General features: G+C 47.7%; 2 protein-coding genes across 4 annotated transcripts in view; both read right to left on the bottom strand.

Annotated features, from left to right (window-relative positions):
• Positions 1–10,902, bottom strand: part of IFT172 (intraflagellar transport 172) — a 35,755-nt gene extending 24,853 nt beyond the window's left edge. The window contains exons 1-13 of the mRNA XM_036434914.1: positions 10,744–10,902; positions 7,447–7,590; positions 7,141–7,253; positions 6,486–6,525; positions 6,089–6,154; positions 5,806–5,885; positions 5,498–5,585; positions 4,505–4,719; positions 3,537–3,660; positions 2,820–2,915; positions 1,113–1,274; positions 476–529; positions 129–232 (exon numbers count right to left, since the gene is read on the bottom strand). Of these exons, the coding sequence (XP_036290807.1) occupies positions 129–232; positions 476–529; positions 1,113–1,274; positions 2,820–2,915; positions 3,537–3,660; positions 4,505–4,719; positions 5,498–5,585; positions 5,806–5,885; positions 6,089–6,154; positions 6,486–6,525; positions 7,141–7,253; positions 7,447–7,590; positions 10,744–10,782 (1,325 nt within the window). The 5' untranslated portion in view covers positions 10,783–10,902. The remainder of the gene's footprint in view (positions 1–128; positions 233–475; positions 530–1,112; positions 1,275–2,819; positions 2,916–3,536; positions 3,661–4,504; positions 4,720–5,497; positions 5,586–5,805; positions 5,886–6,088; positions 6,155–6,485; positions 6,526–7,140; positions 7,254–7,446; positions 7,591–10,743) is intronic.
• Positions 10,903–12,650: 1,748 nt separating this feature from the next.
• Positions 12,651–16,232, bottom strand: FNDC4 (fibronectin type III domain containing 4). Of its 3 annotated transcripts, none has more exons than XM_036434920.2 (7): positions 15,829–16,230; positions 15,496–15,640; positions 15,293–15,408; positions 14,796–14,994; positions 14,233–14,322; positions 13,416–13,540; positions 12,651–13,248 (listed from the first exon to the last, which is right to left on the bottom strand). In XM_036434920.2, the coding sequence occupies exons 2-7, from the start codon at positions 15,614–15,616 to the stop codon at positions 13,213–13,215; spliced, it is 687 nt and encodes a 228-aa protein (XP_036290813.1). In that variant the 5' UTR covers positions 15,617–15,640; positions 15,829–16,230; the 3' UTR covers positions 12,651–13,212. The 3 variants fall into 3 exon arrangements, with proteins under 3 accessions (XP_036290813.1, XP_036290812.1, XP_036290816.1); XM_036434919.2 differs by having other exon boundaries at positions 14,796–15,000; positions 15,829–16,229; XM_036434923.2 differs by lacking the exon at positions 14,233–14,322 and having other exon boundaries at positions 14,796–15,000; positions 15,829–16,232.
• Between the last annotated feature and the right edge of the window lie 2,887 nt (positions 16,233–19,119).

The following is a 19,119-nucleotide window of genomic DNA, read 5'->3' as shown; positions in this document are numbered from 1 at the left end:
TGGGGTGTTTATCAAGAGCTCAAGCACCATATGGGATGAAGTTTTAAGGTGAATATGAGGACGTAGGAGTCAGAAGTCAAAAAGGAATTCTTTAGAGTTTCAAATTGTAGAGAACCTTGTGGGGTTACCTGATGAGGTGGGGGTTCATGAATTCCGTACGTACAGAGCCCAGGGTATCATTATTCCCATATTCCACCAGGGTTAGCTCCCCAGCATTGAAGATCATGCATACCTGGGGGTGAATGGAATTGTTATATGATGGAAAGGTTGCATGAAGAAAGAGAAAAATGTAGAGGGAGGTGATTGTCAGTTCAAAAGGACTCCTACTTTTCTCTCTGTTCTGTCCCTCTGCCCATTTCACCCTCTGCCTTTCTTTATCTGCTGTCTTCTCAACCTATTGCCACTTGCCATCCTTCTGACACAGGAGCCGGAAGGAGGCTTATGAAGATGGAGATGGTGAAAAAGCTCTACTCACATTTTCATTTTCAAAGAAATACTTCTCATTGCCACCAGATCCCTGCCAAGCTACCTGTAAAAGGAAGTCATAGGGAACAGTGTGGGTAACTATCCAAGGTGGTGCTGAAAGAATGAAAGAGTGGGAGGCAGAGAAACGGAGTCTGGGGAAGTTGTGATGTTGCACAAAAGAGGTGCATTGTCAGATTCAGCCCTGGTCGCTATATTTCTGAGAGATGCCATAAAAACAGTTTATAGTGGTGATCCGTATTCCAGAACTCCAAAGCTCCTGGGCCTCATTCCCTGAAACCAGATCCACAATATCAGAATGTCAGAGCTTCCTGTGGAGATCTTCCCCCTGGGAACCCTGGCTCCTCTGAAGTAGCAACTCAACAAGTCCCTTCCCAAGGCAGGGGAGGGTGGGTGGGTGGGAGGTAATCAACCAAGGACCGTGTATGCATATATGTATGGCCCATGGACACAGACAGTGGGGCACAGAGGGCCTGGGGTGAAGGGCAGGGGTGGCTGGGAGGGGGGGATTAAAGGGGGGGCATATATAGTACTTTCAACAATAATTAAAAATTATAAATAAATAAATAAATAAATAAATAAAGAAGTCCCTTCCCAGCCCTCCCCCCACTCCGCATCTTGGTTCCCACCTCACTAAGGCGATTCGTGTTCAGGTCCCCCAGCAACAGTGTATCTGACGTGTGGGCCACCAGGTAGCGTTCCTTCCCCAGGATTTTCACTTCTTCCACCTCATAGCCATAGTGTGACTTGAGTACCACTCGGGTCCCAGATGATAGGTTCTTCACAATCACCTGGGTAGGGGACACGTCTGAGCTCCCTAGGATCCCCAGACCCAAAAGGAGGGTGAACCTGCTGAGAACCTGAGGGTGAACCCTTTGCCCTAAGCTAATATCTTATTTCCTCATCTGGCCTTAGACACCTGGGTAATAAGAACACGCACATTTACATGGTGCTTTGCCACTTACGAAATGCTTTCATATGCTACCTCTTTCGATGCTTATAATACATATGATTCTGAAAGTTCCACTGGACAAAACCAATCACTCTCCCTATGTTCCCGCAGCTCTTTGTAGAAATCTTTATGATAACTTTTACTACTGTTACTATATTATTTTTAATATGTCTGTGCCGTTGCTGGAATGATCTTTTCAATTAGGGTACAGGGTGTTACAGATAATTATTTTGCATTTGCAATGACTAACAGTGCTGACACACAGAGAATGGATGTTTCTGGAGAAAATAAAATAGTGAAGGAATCAATGAAAGAAAAAAGGAAGTGCCCTAGCTGGTTTGGCTCATTGGATAAAGTGTCAGCCTGAGGACTGAAGGGTTCTAGGTTGGATTCTAGTCAGGGGCATATGCCTGGTTGCAGGCTCAATCCCCAGCAGGGGGAGTGCAAAAGACAGCCAATGATTCTCTCTCATCATTGATATTTCTCTCTCTCTTCTTCTCCCTTCCTCTCTGAATCAATAAAAATACATTTAAAAGAAAAAAGGAAGATTAAGGTAGAGAAAAGAAAAAAGCAGGCTAGGGAACTAAGAAATTAACTTGCAACATCATACACAGTGAGCTCAGAGGCTCTAAAATAGGGGTGTCGAACTCAATCTGAGAAGGGGCCAAAATCTAAAATCCAGCCTAAATCGTGGGCCAAATGGTTTACTGAACAGTCATAAACTGTCATTGTGATGGAAATGCAGCGGAGTGCAGTGAAGACAGCGCGGTGCGGGCCACATTGCAAGGCCTGGTGGGACGGATTTGGCCCGCGGGCCTTGTGTTTGACACATGTGCTCTAAAACATCAGAATGTACCCTTATACTCCTACTTATCAACTTCACCAGTTGACATCAGCTAGGTAGTGAAGTTTTTTGTTTTTTTTTTAATATATTTTTATTGATTTTGTTTACAGAGAGGAAGGGAGAGAGATAGAGAGTTAGAAACATCGATGAGAGTCATTGATCAGCTGCCTCTTGCACACCCCCTACTGGGGATGTGCCCGCAACCAAGGTACATGCCCTTGACTGGAATCGAACCCGGGACCCTTCAGTCCCCAAGCCGACGCTCTATCCATTGAGCTAAACCGGTCCCGGCTAAACGAGGAAGGTGTAGGTGGCAATCTCCATACCCCGTAAGCCTGATGTTTAAACCTTTTCTTATAATAAACTGAAAGAACTATTTCAGTAAAGTTGCCAGAGAGCTGTCCCAACATATTCTATTCCCAGAAAAACTCTGCTGGAGGATAAATTTGATACTGTGGCTGTGGCCAGAAGGCAGGGAAGTAATCCAAGGATGAGTGAGCCATGGCAAGATCTTGGAGTGGCAGGCTTTCAGCAGCTTACCTGGCTAGGTCCCACATACGTCAATTCAAACTTGTTCTTATAGATGCTCCTCCGGAGGCAGCAGTCAAACTGTTCCACTCCCCCACACAGTGTGCCCTAGGAAGGAAAGTGACAGCATAAAGAGCACACATGGACCCAGGCATGGGAAGGTATCTAGAGACACCTTCACAACTTAGGTTCTAAAACCTAGGGAAGCCCTAACTGGTTTGGCTCAGTGGATAGAGCGTTGGCCTGAGGATTCAAGGGTCCCGGGTTCAATTCCGGTCAAGGGCATGTACCTTGGTTGCAAGCACATTCCCAGTGGGAGGTGTGCAGGAGGCAGCTGATTGATATTTCTCTCTCATCAATGTTTCTAACTCTCCCTCTCTCTTCCTCTCTATAAAAATTCAATAAAGTACATTTTAAAACAAAAAAAATAAAATAAAACCTAGGGAAGTGGGTAGGTTTGGGATGTCCCAGCTAGAAAAGAGTTGGCAAACTCGAACTCAAGGGCATAGTGATGGGAGGTAAGGGAGAATTCTGCTCTGTCTATACAGCTCTTTTGGCCTCCAATAAAGTATGCATTTCTCTTTCCTGTCTGTGACGTCGGATTTTGGGGCTGGGGTCAGAAGGGAAGAGGAGGTTCTCTACTGTCAGGAGAGCGCTTTAGGACAAGGCAGGCTTTTCCACAGTTTGGAGAACATCGCCAGTACAGAAAGGGCTGACTGAGTAGCATACTGCACAGAGTCGTGAGCCATCCCGCTTCCAGGCCAAGGCAGTGACGGTGTATAAGTTGGCAATCTCCTTGGGCTTTGCCTCTTCCCAGATGCTTCTCCGAGGGCTCCAGTTGAGCACCCGAAGTCTGAAATAAAGTATGTGGCTTTTAGAAGAGATGGGGGATGAGAAAAGGAGTGGAAGTGGCTGGTATCTGAAGGAAATTGGTCTTGCTAAATCAGAGAAGACACGAAAAAGAACAGACAAGCTAGTAGGAGAAAAGGTTCAAAGGAAGTAAGTTGGGAAAATCAGATAAAAGTAAAATGGAATAAGAGTGATGGGACGGGGGAAAACAAAAGGAGATTATAGCTGGTGAGAAAAATAAGCTGTTAGCAGTAGAGAAATATGGGGTGCGGGAGAAATGATAATAGTTAGGGAAGAAAAAAAGGAACAGGAAGAGTCACAAAATTGAAGGGTATAGAAAGACAGGACTGACAAAGCTGGGGTTAAAAGCACTATAAGAAAGTGATGGGACCCAGACTCTTCTTGTTTATCTACTGTTGCATCATTCATTCATAAAACAATTTGAGCATATATTATGTGCTAGATGTTAACCTAGTCACTGGAGATTAAAGAAAAAAAGAAAGAAAGAAAGAAAAAAAGAATAAGGGCTCTTCAATTTAGCCAGAAAGATACAAACTCTAAAGTATAATACAATGTGATAAACACTAAGCCAGTGGTCTAAAAAGAGGTGATGGGAAGACAAGTGGAAATACATTCCACTGTGGAATGCTAAGGGAAGCAGAGAGACACAACAGAGCATGTGCATTTTGGATGGAGCAGAAGAGGAAATGTGTAAATTAAAACCTGAGAGTCTCTTTCAACATGCATTTGACTGTGATCCAGTCTGCCACTCTGGTTGAGGAAAACTGGACTACGGCAAAGATACACAGGGGAGGTAGGCAGAAGGTGCAGCTGGAAGGGGGACCCACCTGTCATAGCTTCCCAGCACAACAGACTGGCCCCCGGGACTTGTAGCAGCGGTGGTAAACTCTCGCTCCTGAGGATCCCGGCTATAGTCAAACGTTTGGAGCACATGGCCTTCCTTTCCGTAGGCCACAATCCTCCGGTCACAGCCTGCAGCCACGATGCTGTTGGTAGCCCAAGCCAAGGCATAGGGTGGGCACGGATGGTTAATCAACTTCCCCTAAGATAGAAGGAGAGAGTTCCAACACTCTGACTCTGGGGACTCCACCAGAAATATCTCATTCAGAGCACCGGACACACTCACTCTGATCATCTTACTCTGCAGAAATCTTTCTCCCAGCACATCCTAACCCTGAGACTTCACATATTGTCTTTCTGTCTTATATGCACACATACATATATATGACACATATGTACACACCTATTGACCTTGTGAAGAAGAACCCTCAAAACACTTACATGTTGGAGATGTTTACTGTGTACCTAATAAGGTCCCCAAAGGGAGATGTCCTACGCATTAACCAACCACAGGGAGCTATGGCTCCTTTTTTATTATTTATTTTAGGATGGAAACATTGAATTATTACATAAGTAATTCTTAATGTAAATGATTCAAACCAAAGAGAACTAGAGTAAAACATAAACATTCTTTTTACCTTTTCCCTCTTGAAAGTAAATAAGTCTTTCTTCTATAAGTTTATATACATTACATATTTTTTATATAATGAGAATAATTTTCACTTTTCATTACTCCCAGAGTCTTTATTTCCTTTCGTCTCCAAGTCCCTTCCACCTGACTCACCTTTTCCCATAAATATTAAGCTCTGGCCTCCTAAACATAAATCCTCCTGTGGCCACATCCAACTGTCTCTCCCGCTGAGGTCTTATTTCTCTAACCTCCTTCCCTGGCACCTCCACCCAAATCCCTGAATGTCCAGCCTCCTCTAGGAGGGCTCTTGGGACTTCCTTCCCTTCCCCAGAGCATCCTTTATTCATACCTGTGACTCTCCAGACCCTACGTCTTCCAAGAAATACCTAACAATAGTGCCATCGGCATGACCAGAGAGAATTCCTTTCCCAGAGCAACTGAAAAAGGGGAAAAGAAAAAAAAAGGAGAGAAATACAGGAAAAGATTAGAATACTCTGTCTTATCAAGAAATCCCCCTTTCTTTGTCAAACACTGCCCTGCCTGTGGTTCCTGCACCCAATCTTCCCCATCTTTCATCCTCTGGTCTCCCAGTCCAGACTTCGCCACAGCTTTTTCCTACCATTTCCAAACCCTTGGGATACCACTCGCCTTACTCACTTTGTTGTAAGTGACACCACGTAGGAATCTGTCCCATAGATGGTAGATGACTTATTAGTTTTAGTGTTTGCTAAACGAACCTGAAATTGGAAGAATGGACACAAGTCTGGTTAGGGTACTTTCAATTTCGCCCACGTCCTAAGGAAAGAAAAAGAAAAAAACTGGTCCCTTTGCATTTTCCCCCAGCACACAACTCAACCCTAAAGGAGATTAACCATATTTCTTTCTTCATAACAATTATCCCCACCCCCAACCTTTCCTGTGGTTCTCTTCTCTCCTTTACCTTCCCTTCAGCCAATCCAAAGACAATGATGTACTCCATTGGCCACTGCAGACAAGTAACAGCACTCTGTAAGAAAGAAAGGATGAAAGGATAATCACTTCTATGAGGGTTAGCACATTTACCATAGCATAAATCTGAACTGCCTGGACACCTTGGCTAATGCCACCACCACAATCGCCTATGGGAAGGAGAAGAGGAGACACAACTGGGCTCTGAGGAGGAAAGCAGATGAGGATGAACAGCCAGGTAGCACCATCCATGCAGTAGGAAAAGTCAGATATAGATGTTAAAAAAAAAAAAAAAAAAAAAAAAAAGCAACTCCTGGTTGTATTTGTAAGCAGGTATACTGATACATGTTTGTTCATCCTCATCTCCCAGGGACTGGTCAGAACTTTACCGTCTGGATGAACTTGTTACAGATGACTTTCTTGTCACCCCTGCCAAATAGAAGGAAGAAAAGCATATTAAAAACCATTTCCATAGATATATTGGTACAAATAATGCTAGGGGAAGGGAAGAGGGAGCAGATATGTTCCTGCCACTCCACAGGTGCCTTGAAAAGAGGCATAAGAGGGAGCGTGAGTAGCTCTGGAACAATCATCCAGGGCTCCCCAGGACCTTACAGGGCCTCCTTGTTGACTTAGACCAGTGGTTGGCAAACTATGGCTCACGAGCCACATGTGGTTCTTTGGCCCCTTGAATATTTAGCAAAGGCCAGCTTAGAAGTACCCTAATTAAGTTAATAACAATGTACCTACTTATATAGTTTAAGTTTTAAAAATCTGGCTCTCGAAAGAAATTTCAATCATTATACTGCTGATATTTGGCTCTGTTGACTAATGAGTTTGCCAACCATTGACTTAGACTGATTCCTCCAGGGATGGGACCAAAGGACACAGGGGGCCGGCAAAGTCAGAGAAGCAAAAACAGACTCTGCCTTCCATGCCACAGTTCGGCCTTCATCCTCTCTATTCTCCCTCCCCAGTGAGGCAGTTCCTCCTGCCTTTCCCATCTTCTCTGAGTCACTCCCTTCTCCCAATCGCTATCCTTACCAATCTTCTCCAATTTTGTACACATAGATGATGTTGTCTGTCTGTCCTACGGCAATTTTAGTGGAATCAGGAGAAAACGCCATGCCCTTCACCATATAGCTCTTTCTGCCATACTAAGAGTTAAAAAGAAAAAAGTAATGAGAATATGTGAAAGGGAAAAGAGAGGGAGGGGTGCATGTGTGACTGGAATGAACTTGAGGGATTTATACTGAGAAATGAAAGGGCAGGCCCATTTCTCTGCCAATGGCCAGGAAGTGGGTTCCTAAGGCCCATCAACAGGTTAAGGTACACATGAGTACGCTTCACCTTCATGTCAGCTGGTTTGGTGGAGAATTTATCTCTCCTCTCCCCGTGTTCATCATATAGCAATACCACTCGGTCCACTGTGCAGACAGCAAATTTGGCATTGTTCTGGGACCAAGCCATGCAGGTCACCTTTGCAGCTCCATCCTGCAGAGGCAAAAATAAATTTAAGTGCTGATCTAGAATGCCAAAAGCATTTCTAATTCCATTACTTCGAGTGTGGCGCTTATCAATTTTCCTTAAAGCAAAGAGACGCACTTGACCCATCTGGTCTCCAAGGCCATAAAACCCTAGACTGTGGGAACAAGGTGCTTCTAGAAACCCATATAAGAAGTGATATGCTTAGTCAACTGTACCCATGTCCTTGCAATGGTCTTGTCCCCTTTGAAATAAATTCAGTTGACCTAAGTTTTGGTCTTCAGCCATTTATTCAATTAATATTTTCTGAATATCTCACTGAGAAAGGCACCTGGCCAGAGGCTGAGAGGGAGCCAATGACCAAAACATGGTCTCTGGCCCAGGATCTAAAAAGATGTGAAAAGACAAGAAGGGAAAAGTCCCATAACTGAGGTATGTACAAATCACTATAATAGTTTGTAGAAGCCTGAGATAATTTGTTTATACGATCAACACTACGCTTTGAAGAATGGATGCAGCTGAGTGGACAAATTATCTTAGGTAGGAGAAATGGCATGAGCAAAGGCAAGCATGGTCAAGTAATGGTAATTTAATTGAGCCAAAACTGTCTTGTAAATAGCAAAATTGAGGAGAAACAGACTGAGGCCAGTTAAAGAAGGATCTTCAAAACCAGAATTTTTGGTAGGAAAGGGGGAGATAATAAAACTTCTGGAATAGGGAGTAAAAGAATCAGAGTTGAGACTTGGGATGCGCAATGCCACCTTGTTTTTTGTTTTCCCTTAACTATCTACTTCACCGAAGCCCATATTAGAAGTGCTCATCTCCCAGTGAGTTATTCTTGTCAGATCTGTCCCTCCCGCCACCAGCCTGGTCCTCTACAATGCTGCACTAAGGATTTTCCTTCTTGAAATAAAAAACTTAGTTTCTGCTTCAATTGATTAATTACTTGAGCTGTATACAGTGCTGCCTTAAAACAGTTACTTTTCATTTCTAGTCCAGTTACCTCCAAAGTCAGATGTTTTTTCCCCCCATCAAAATCCTCACACCAGTCAGAAAATAGCCACACCACCACTAGTATCATCCTCCAACTCTTTTTCAAAAACTTTATTTTAAAAAATTACGTTTTTACTGATTTCAGAGAGGAAAGGAGAAACATCAGTGATGGGAGAGAATCATTGATCGGTTGCCTTCTGCACTCTCCCACGGGGTACAGGGACATAGCCATGGTACATGCCCTTGACTGGAATTGAACCTGGAACCCTTGAGTCTGCAGGCCATCACTCTATCCACTGAGCCAAACTGGTCAGGGCCCTCCATCTCTTGATTAAATTATGTTAGAAGGGCTGAGGGCTCCTCAACAATTGTTGTCTATCATCTTCCTTTGTCATTTTTTCCAAACCTGGGCATTCAGCCCTCTCCTGCAGTGTGACATCATTTTACTTTGTAAAATTGAAGGAAGATTTTACTTCCAATTATTCCATTAAGGTAAAGAAAAATTTAAATTACTGACTCAGGGGCCAGTTTACTGAGCAAAGGGCACATCTGTCTCTCTCTCTTTAATTTGACTTTATTGATTTGATTTGAAAGGAGAAACATCAATGTGAGAGAGAAACATTGATTGGCTGCCTCCTGCATGTACCCCCAATTAGAGATTGAACCCATAACCTGGGTATGTGCCCTGACGGGGAATTGAACCCGCCATCTCTTGGTGTGTAGGATGACACTCCAACCAACTGAGCCACCCTGGCCAGGGCTAGGCACATCTTTCTTTTGTTCTAATTTGCTTCTATTCTCCTAATGTCAGTCCTCTGTTAAGCCTTCCTGGTTTCAATAATTAATCCTCTTTTCTCTGTAATATGTACTTGACAGGGTTGTTATGAGGAGATAGAACAATAATAGCTAACCTTTAACAAGTGCTTACCATAGACTGGGCATTTTGATAAGTGCTTGATTTTCATTATCTTGTTTTACCTCAGAACACTGAGGTAGATGCCATTATCATGCGTCTTTTACAGGGGAAACTGAGACACGAGGAGGTTAAGTAATTTGCTCACCATTACATAGACAATTGGTAAGTGACAGAACCAAGATGTAAATCCATGTATGTATGACTTCATAAGCCACAATCCCAACTTCTTTACTTATGCTTATTAAACATTAAGTTACGACAGATATTGTTCTTATTAGTTTTGTATTTTCTTCTTTGAATTTTGAACGTCCTTCTCTCCTGTCTATCCATTTTTTTTACACTGCTTTTCAGTTTACAATGCTCTTTTGTGTCTATTACCTCCTTTACCTCTTCCCAGATCTCCTAAGGTTGCTATTAGAAGGAATGCTGAGAGAGACTGTGTGATAAGGGCTAAAGTCTGAGGTAGACATTTATTTAAAGTAAAGTAGTGGTGGTAGCTCAAACCGTTTTTTGGCTCAGTGGATAGAGCGTTGGCCTGGGAACTGAAGGGGCCCTGGTTTGATTCCGGTCAAGCACTTGTACCTTGGTTGTGGGCACATCCCCAATAGGGGGTGTGCAGAAGGCAGCTGATTGATGTTTCTCTCTCATCGATGTTCCTAACTCTCTATTCCTCTCCCTTTCTCTCTGTAAAAAAATCAATAAAATATACTTTAAAATAGATAAATAAATAAGTAAATAAATAAATAATAAAGAAGTGGTGTCGCTAGGACTTGAATTCTGGTTTTCTAACCCCTAAACCCAGCCTTCAGGGTTCCTCCCCCAGTACCCAGCCTCTTGTGGATCAGAGATCTACCCGCACCATGAGAACGCACGGCGCGGACTGCTGCACTCCCTCTCAGGCGGGGGCTTGCACTGAGAGCGCTTATTTAATTCCGTGTGGGTTTATGTTCATTGTTTACAGGCGCAGGAGCCTTTTGAAGGCAGGAATGCAATGGCAGCTAGTTCTGGATCCCTCGGAGCCCCAGCACGGGGCCTGGTACAAAACGGATGCTCAGCGACACGCAATGCAAGCCGCAGTGGCTAGCGCTCCATCTCGCCTACTGGACTGGATGGACAGCATGGACGCAGCCGAGTCGCGAACTGCCGTCGGTCTTCTGCACACAGTAGGCACTCGGCACGATTAAACGTCAGTCCCCCGCTTCTCCTGGGGTGTTAAGACGGGCGGGGGAGGGACGAAGCACGCAACTCCTCACCTGAGGGCTCAGCAGGGTTCTCAGGTGCTTCAGCTGCATGACGAACACCTGTCTCTCTCTCTCAGATGCCACCGGACGGCGACAACTCCGGCGGTTACCTGGACAACCCGTCACGCAGCCTCAGCGACGCCGCTGACGCAAACGCGCCCGGGGCGCACCGCACGTCGCAAAGTCACCACGTAGGTTCGGGGCGAAGCGGACAGAACGTGCGCAGGCGCAGTGAGCTTTAGGGCGGGACCCGGTGAGAACTGGATGAATCCTCTCCGTCACCAATCCCGTCGCTGCCTGCATTCAAGCTCCAGCCGAGCTCCCGAGCCTGCTGCAAACCGAGGTCTATGTAATCGCAGCCTCTCTCGCTCTCTGATGTACGTAAACCGGGCTGAATGCTTTCTTTTAATCCTCGCAGCCCTGAAGGAAAGCAGGGCAGTTGCTCTTCTAGACCTTTTACAGTTGACGGAATTGAATCCAAATGCATTATGTGACTTGCACGGGACCACAAGGCTCATAACGATAGCTAACAGGGAATACTCAGTGTGTGTTTGCCGGGCTTACAGAGCAAAGGGGTTGTACATGCATTATCTCATTTAAGCTCAAAGCCACCTTTTGAGGGAATAGCATTATTAGTCCTATTTTACAGCACAGTCAGTTAAGGATGGAACTGGGATTCGACCTAGACCTGGCACATTGGAGCACCCTTTCTATTCCTTATCAACTCCTGATTCCCTATCTCCATGCCACTATACCCCATGGCTCTCCCATCCAAGAAATGATGTGTCCAGTCTGAGAGATGAATGTTTTGGAACCGGTGGCCAGGGAGAGGTGAGGTGACCTGCTTCCAAACTGAGTAGTGGTGGAGTGAAGACTTCTGATTAGATCAGGATGCTTTCCTGGTTCAGGGTGGAGAGCAAACCAGAAATGGGCTCATCTCATAGGCTAAGGTTGTCTTTCCATCCCTGGGGTTGGAGATTGGTTTAGTAGAAAATATATTGACTTCTTGATCTTTATTTGGATCAGGGTCTCTTTCAGAATTGTTGGTTTATTTTCTTGTAACATCCCAGGGAGAGATCAAGATTCAGAAAAGGAGAGTTATTCATAAGCCTTCCCTGGAAAGATCTGGAGTTGAGAAGACCTGTAACCTGCCTTCTCGTAGCATATGCTTCTCAGACAGATTCTGGGTTCTAAGCCTTTCCCCCACAGTGGTTACAAATGTCAACTTGGATTTCACTGGTGCCAACCAATTGGAACTTAGGAAAGAGTCCCTGTTTTCATAGGAAACAAATGGGTGCTAGAGCCCAAATTAGAATTCTTTTGACAGGGGAGTTTGATCCCTTCAACTTTATTTCCAGAATCCTCCTCTGGATATGGTGGCAGCGAATGAACATGACGTCATTTGTGCTTTACAGTTATTAATTGAACTTGACTCAGTCAACAGAGACAGAGACATAAGGGAAAGCAAGGACAGGGAAGAACAGGCACAGGAATGCACAGGAGGAGCATGGAGCACGGAGGGATCCATCAGTGTAGCTGCTCTTCCGTTTGTCCCAAGACACTGTTCAGTCCTTTTCTGCAAACTAGCTCAGGTTTGATGGGGGAGTCACAGGAATAAATGGTGAGGAGCTGAGCTGCTGATGTGAAGATAACAAGGCTACTGGCCCTCTTGTGTGATATAACTTTAGTTTCCACTGGTACAGGAAGAATTTATATCCTCTTCTTTCCTTCTCCCCTTCCTTGCCCAATAAAGCAAAAGGAGCTCTAGCTTCCTATACCTCTTCCTGGCCTCTCTCCACCCATCCCAGGCTGGAGAATCAAAGAAAACACTTTAAAATGAGAGTTGGTGGTAGTGTGAAGGGCCCTTGTAGTCAGAGGAGAGAAGATGGGGAAACGTCTTCAGCATACTATACAGTCAGTTCCATTTTGTCCAAGAACCTTTATTGGAAAAATGTCCAAGGAGTGGGATCACCAGCAGCTGGGGGTGCTACCAAGTGAGAGGGGGAGCACCTGAGGCTCCATGGAAGACATTGGAGTAGTGCAGTGCAGTGTCTGTCATTATTTATTTGCTGGGAGAGGGGGAGTACCTACAGAAACCCCTCTCTGAGACCCAGAGGCAAGATGTGGGGGCAGCAGGGAATGCTGAGAGTCCTGATATAAGGGACTTGGGGGCTCCATTTGGGACCTAATGGGATAGAGTTGAACAAGTGATTCTCCCCTGGACCTGGGGGATGGAAAGACATACCCCACCTGATATCCTCTCCCCAAGTCCAGGGGCACAGACCCTCACAGACCTACCTTCTGGCCCTGTTCACAGTGGAAAGAGGATGGGTACCAGGCCTGAGATTTTGGGAGTGTCATTATCTTCTGGGATACTGTGGGATCCTTCAGTCCTGGGCTGACCACCATCTTAGGCTCTCCCTGACCCCAGCCCCATGCCCAGGTTGTTAGTACGTCTCTCTTCTGGTTCTGGTTCTTCACTCATACGTCTATGGTGTTGATAGATGGTGACTTTTTCTGTGAATGAAAATGACTTGAGTCTCTACATTTCTGGAAGGAAATACCACCTCCATCCCAAATTCCCACTGGGATTTTTCCTGTCCCTCCTTGCCTTTCTCCCTTTTCCCTGACTGCTCCCAGAGGCAAAAATATCGCCCTTCCCTCCCTCACGGGCCCCACCTCACCTGTCTTGTCCCCACTGGCCTTCCCTGAGGACTCTGCTCTGGCCCCTTCCCCTTCTCCTTGGGGTTGTTATTGGAGTCGTTGTCCTTGATGATATCGTACTGACGGCAGAACAGCCCGATTACAGCTGAAACAGAACAATACACTCTGAGCCTTGATCCCAACCTCCCCACTCACACCCTCAAAGGGCAGTGAGATGCCCACAGCGGATGGAGAATCGGAGAAGAAAATCTTTGAGTTCCTGGTGCCCATGCACAAGCACCCCCACCCCTCTTAGTCTTCCTCTCTGGGCTCCCCATAGCCTGCTCTCCCTCTCTTCAAATTTCTGCTAACCCCTCTCAACTGAGCATCTTCCGACTCCATTTCTCTCACCCCCTTTTCTCCCAGCAACCTTCGCCACCTCCCACCTTCACTGAGCTCCATTCCCTCAATCATTGGTCCCCTGTCCAGCAGCTGCTTACCGTATTTTTCGGACCATAAGACGCACTTTTTCGCCCCCAGAAGTGGGGGGGGGGGAAAGTCCCTGCGTCTTATGGTCCAAATATAGCCTACTCATATACTTTTAAAAAAAAGTTTTTTTACTTGCCCAGCTCTGTGTGGTCTGTGTGCTTGCCCGGCTCTAAAATGGTTCTAAATGCTGCTGTTTACTTTACAGGGTTGATTACATGTGTTTATGACTGTGATGTTGGGTTTTAATGCACATAAAATATTTTAGGACACTATTTGTTTCAGAATCTTTTTTTCTTCATTTCCCTTCTCTAAAAACTGGTGCGTCTTATGGTCTGGAGCATCTTATGGTCCGAAAAATACGGTACTCACCAGCCCACATGAGCAGCACCACCACAATGATGACCACTTCCCCTGTCTGCAGTGGTCGCTCTCCATCCAGACCTTCCACTGTGATGTCACCTGAGAAGGAAGGACACAGCCTCTGGGCGTGGAGGTAGCTAGAGAGGTATGTCTACTCAGACAGTCAAGGATGGAGATACTGAGGATTAGAGCCAGGGCAGGCCCATCCCAGCATTGCCCCTGGTAGCCTCTCGCTGGGAAGCTCTTGATGGACAAGGGGTCACAGGTCCAACAAGCAGGAAGGCTACAGGTCAGGCACTTGCGCATGCAAGCTGCAGCCGCTGTGAACTGAGGTTGGGTAAAAAGGGAGCTTAAAAGCCCTTCCTCCAAAGGATTCATTAACAGCCTGTGTACGCCCAATCGCCTGCCAGCCTGTCTTCCTTCCTTTCCTGGCAGCACAACCCATTAAATCATCCTTCTCTTCATCTAAGCTAGACTGTTGCTTGCTTTGGAGAAACAAACAAGAGGCCTAAGTCTGGATACAAAGCCGGAGAATGCAAAGCTTTAGGGAGTGGGGGGCAACAGACTCTCACCTGGGCTCGAGCTGTTGGAAGGCAGCCGGTCTGAACCCTTGAGAGTTCGGAAGTGCACCCGGGGCCCCGGGGGGCTCTCCCCTCGAAGGCCGATGCTCCTGACCTGCACCGTGTAGTCGCTGTCTTCAGCCAGGCCCCAGAGGGCGCAGGCCCGAGTGGTGGTGTTCACCTCCCGGATCACCCGCTGTCCCGGGCCGTTCTGTCGCTTCAGAAAGACAATGAGAGAGAGAGAGAGAGAGAGAGAGAGAGAGAGAGAGAGAGAGAGAGAGAGAGAGAGGGAGGGAAGGGCAGCCTCACCTCACTCGCAGGCCACAGGCTCACCCAGCACTCCTGAACACCCAAAGCCGAGGGAGTGTGGTGGAAAGGGCAGCTGGAGCCAGGGCACACCAGCTCCCAGCTTCTCCGGCTGCCGGCAGGGAGCTGGGGGTGGGGGTAGGGGGGCAGGATATTCAGAGATCCAAGGACACAAGTTAGGGGAGCAGAAGGGTGATGCATACTTGCTGGGATATGGAGTAGCCGATGACGATGTTGCCTTCTGGGACGTCCCAGGACACAGTGGCCGAGTTGGCTCTGAGGTGAGTGACTGTCACATTCACAGGAGACGGAGGCCGGTCTGTGAGGGTCCAGGATGGGAACAGGTTAACAGGTTCCGCCCGCAGACTTGCTCTAGTTAACTCCCTCCTCCGCCTCCTCTGCTCACCTGCTCGCACAAAGCCCAGGTCACAGCTGACCAGCAGGAGGACCGTGGGACTCAGATAAGGGGAGAGGGGCATCAGCGCAGCCATGGTCCCCGCCGAGTCCGCTAGGAGGCACTGAGGCATCCGCTAGACATCCAAGCGGGGCTCCTGGAGGTGGCAGGAGTTGGGGGTGGGGAGGGGAGTCAAGGACTGTCCAGAATGCCCGTGTGGGCAACAACTCTCCCGGACGCCCCACGGCCCACAGCGGCTCCAGAGCGCCCCCTTTCCCCACCCTATCCTCGCCCCCGCATCGCCCAGGCGCCCCCAGAGCGTGGCTCTGCCCTGCCCACACCCACCTCCGCCGGTGCTCGCGGTCGGTCAGGTCTCGGAGGGGGGTGCCTAGTGGGCGACCCATCGCCCGAGTTGGTGGCGCTGCCGCTACCCCATCCCGGCCCGGGCCCGTCGAGGCGGGTGGCACGGGGCCGGGCTGCGGGCGGAGCGCGGAGGCGGAGCGGGCGCGGGCTGCAGGGCCCCCAGCGCCGGGCGGGCGGCGCGGTGGGTCCGGGAGCGCGGGGCGGTGCAGGGCTGACCGGGCCCGGGTGCGGGTGCGGGAGGCGGCGCGGCCGTCCCCGCCGGCGCCTGCAGCGGGATGTGCCCGTTCCAGCGAGCGAGCCGCCGCCTTCCGCAGCGCTGGCCGCGCGCTCCGCCGCAGCCTGGCCAGACGTCCCGGCCCCCGCCCCGCTCCGCCGGGGTGCCTGCTGCCGTCATTCCCCGCACCCCCTCTCCCCGCCCCTCCCGCACCTACCCTCCGTTCTCCGAGCTCCTCCCCCGACCCTGCCCTTGGCGGCCCCCCAGGCCCCATCCCTTCAGATCCCAGGCTGGGTGCTAGGAGCCCGCACTGGGGCGATGGGAGAGGCACTGGGCGAGGGTCTCTAGCGCCCGGGGCTGCTCCTTCCCCCTCCTCGGATGGAATCCGCCAGGAGTGCGGGAGGGGACAGAGTGATGGAGACGATTGTTTCAAGACTCTCCTACTTGTAGACTGCGTCAGCTTTGAAGTCTTTTCTCCATGCACAGTGGGGTATTTATCCCTTCTGTCTCTCATTCTTTCATTGATGAAGCAAATATTTATTGAGGGTCTCCTGTGTACCTGGAATGGTACAGTGATTATTAAGAGTCCTGGGTTTTTTTTGCGGGGGGGGGGGGGGATTTAAAGAGCAACAACTTGCTAAAACCGGTTTGGCTCAGTGGATAGAGCATCGGTCTGCATGTACCTTGGTTGCGGGCACATCCCCAGTAGGGGGTGTGCAGGAGGCAACTGGTGATGTTTCTCTCTCATCGATGTTTCTAACTCTCTATCCCTCTCTGTAAAAAATCAATAAAATGTTTTTTTTAAATAATAAATAAATAAATAAATAAACTACATGCCAAAATCATGTAGTAATCATAAAAAAAATATTTTAAAAAGTAAATAAAGAGCAACGACTTACCTGGCTGGTCTGACCTTTCCAACTTACTGCGTGGCCTTGGGAGCACTGATTAACCCAGGTCTCAGGTTTCCCACCTGTAAACCAGAGTCCATGACAGGGCTGCAGTGAGGGTCGAATGAGACAAAGTTGGGGAATGATCTTTACAAATCTTACGGCACTGTGTGCAGGAGAGGTTATGGATTTGCACCAATTTGTTAGTTACTTCACTCATTCGATAATCATCTGATAAATCCTCACATATTTTCATGCTTTGGCTGAGCATAGGATTTGGAGTCAGAACCTGGGTGTGTGTGATCTTCCACTGACAACTTCTGAGCTTCCATGTCATCATCTGAAAAAGGAGGTTGTTAGTATTGTCCTCTTAGTGTTAATGTATCAGGGGAGATATCGTATCTGGAAAGTGCATTGCTCACTGTAAATAAACATTGGCTGCCATATTTAGGACAGTACTTTGGTTTTTAATTCTTTCTGCAGCATTTCTATTTATGTGGCACTCTCCCCTATAATATCTGGCTCAGTGTGCACACCCCTGGGGCTCTGAAGCTTCTGTGTTCTTCTTTCTGGGAGGAGAAGAATTGGGGCACAGATGACTGGATGGCTCTGTGCATTGAACATGTGATCAAGCCATGGCCCCAGCCCTCTGACCTCTGCTGACCCTTTGGCCTCCTGATTCATTCCTGGTCCTAGAGCACTCTTTAAAAAAAAAAATCATATATATATATGTATACACACACACACACACACACACACACACACACACACATATATATATATATATATATATATATATATATATATATATATATATATAATCTTTTACAGAGAGAAAGGGAGGATAGAGAGCTAGGAACATCAATGAGAGAGAAACATCAATCAGCTGCCTCCTGCACACTCCCTACTGGGAATGTGCCTGCAAACAAGGTACATGCCCTTGACCAGAATCGAAACTGGGACCCTTGAGTCCGAAGGCCAACGCTCTATCCACTGAGCCAAACCAATTAGGGCCCTAGAACACTCTTGCCTAGGGACTCTTGCTGCTCTGGGACTGGGACTGGGTGTGGTTGTGCACTTCCAGGATCCAGGCCACCCAGAAAGAGGTCAATGTACCAAAGGGCAAGAGTAAGGAACTTTGGGTCTTCCTCTTCAGGGGCTAAGCAAGGGCTGGGCAGTCTAGGTGCTTGCAAAGAGGGACTTCAGAAGCTCCCCTGGGGTTACCAAATGATCTTGAGACCAGGAAAGCGTACAGGTAGAGGGCTTGGTAAAGGAGTCAGGGTGCTTGGGTTACTCGTCACTGTGGTTTGGATAAGGCCCTGACAGCTGGAAGCAGAGGCAGTGGGACAGAAGAGCTTGTGTGGATGCAGAGGCAGACAGGACGGTGTGTCCACAACATGGGACCACATCAGGCACAAACGGTTTCAACTTGTGTTTGTGGCCCGAGAGCCCACAAATGGGAGGTGAGACCCTTCTTCATGTTGGCCTTCTGCACTGATTCCTAAACCATTTCTCATCTGGACTTCCTTCCACCTTGGGTGTCTGTTTTTTTCCTCCTCCTTCCTATCTTCCTTCCTGATCTTCTTTCACTAAGAGGCTCAGAGTACCAAGTGCAGGCTAAGTCCGTGGTGTGGGGTGTGTGTGTGTGTGTGTGTGTGTGTGTGTGTGTGCATAAACAACATTCCTGCTCTGCCTCCTACCTCCAGTTCAGTAGTCATGAATGAGGCTTTGGCTTCCTGTCTATATCCTTGTGCTCTCTTCCCTCTAGTTGTCTGGGTATGCCGTAGTTCCGCCAATCACAGAGAAGTCAGCCCACTGACCTAGGACTTGGACAAAGCAGGTGCTGAGCACATTGCTGGATTGCTGGGGGCAATGTGATGTGGAGACCATCCAGTAGGAGGGGCAAGCCATGTCCACATACCAGGTGGCCCAGACCCATGCCCTGGACACTATGAATAAGATGACAATCCCATCCCCACCTTCCCCTCTGTCTTGTCAGACCAAAGTCCCTAAATTTGGAAACTCCAGGAGGCCCTTTACCTCACCTCATCCCCAATCTACTGTCTTCTGATTCCTGCTTGTTCCCTACATTGAATCAATTCTGACCATCATGGTGCAAATGGCTGCAGAAGTTCAGAAAGTGCTGAAAGTACTAATACTCTATCTGCT

Source organism: Pipistrellus kuhlii, unplaced genomic scaffold (assembly GCF_014108245.1).
Source record: "Pipistrellus kuhlii isolate mPipKuh1 unplaced genomic scaffold, mPipKuh1.p scaffold_m20_p_13, whole genome shotgun sequence".
Classification (NCBI taxonomy): domain Eukaryota; kingdom Metazoa; phylum Chordata; class Mammalia; order Chiroptera; family Vespertilionidae; genus Pipistrellus; species Pipistrellus kuhlii.
Note: the sequence above shows the minus strand (reverse complement) of the source record. Positions and strands in the feature narration are given on the sequence as shown.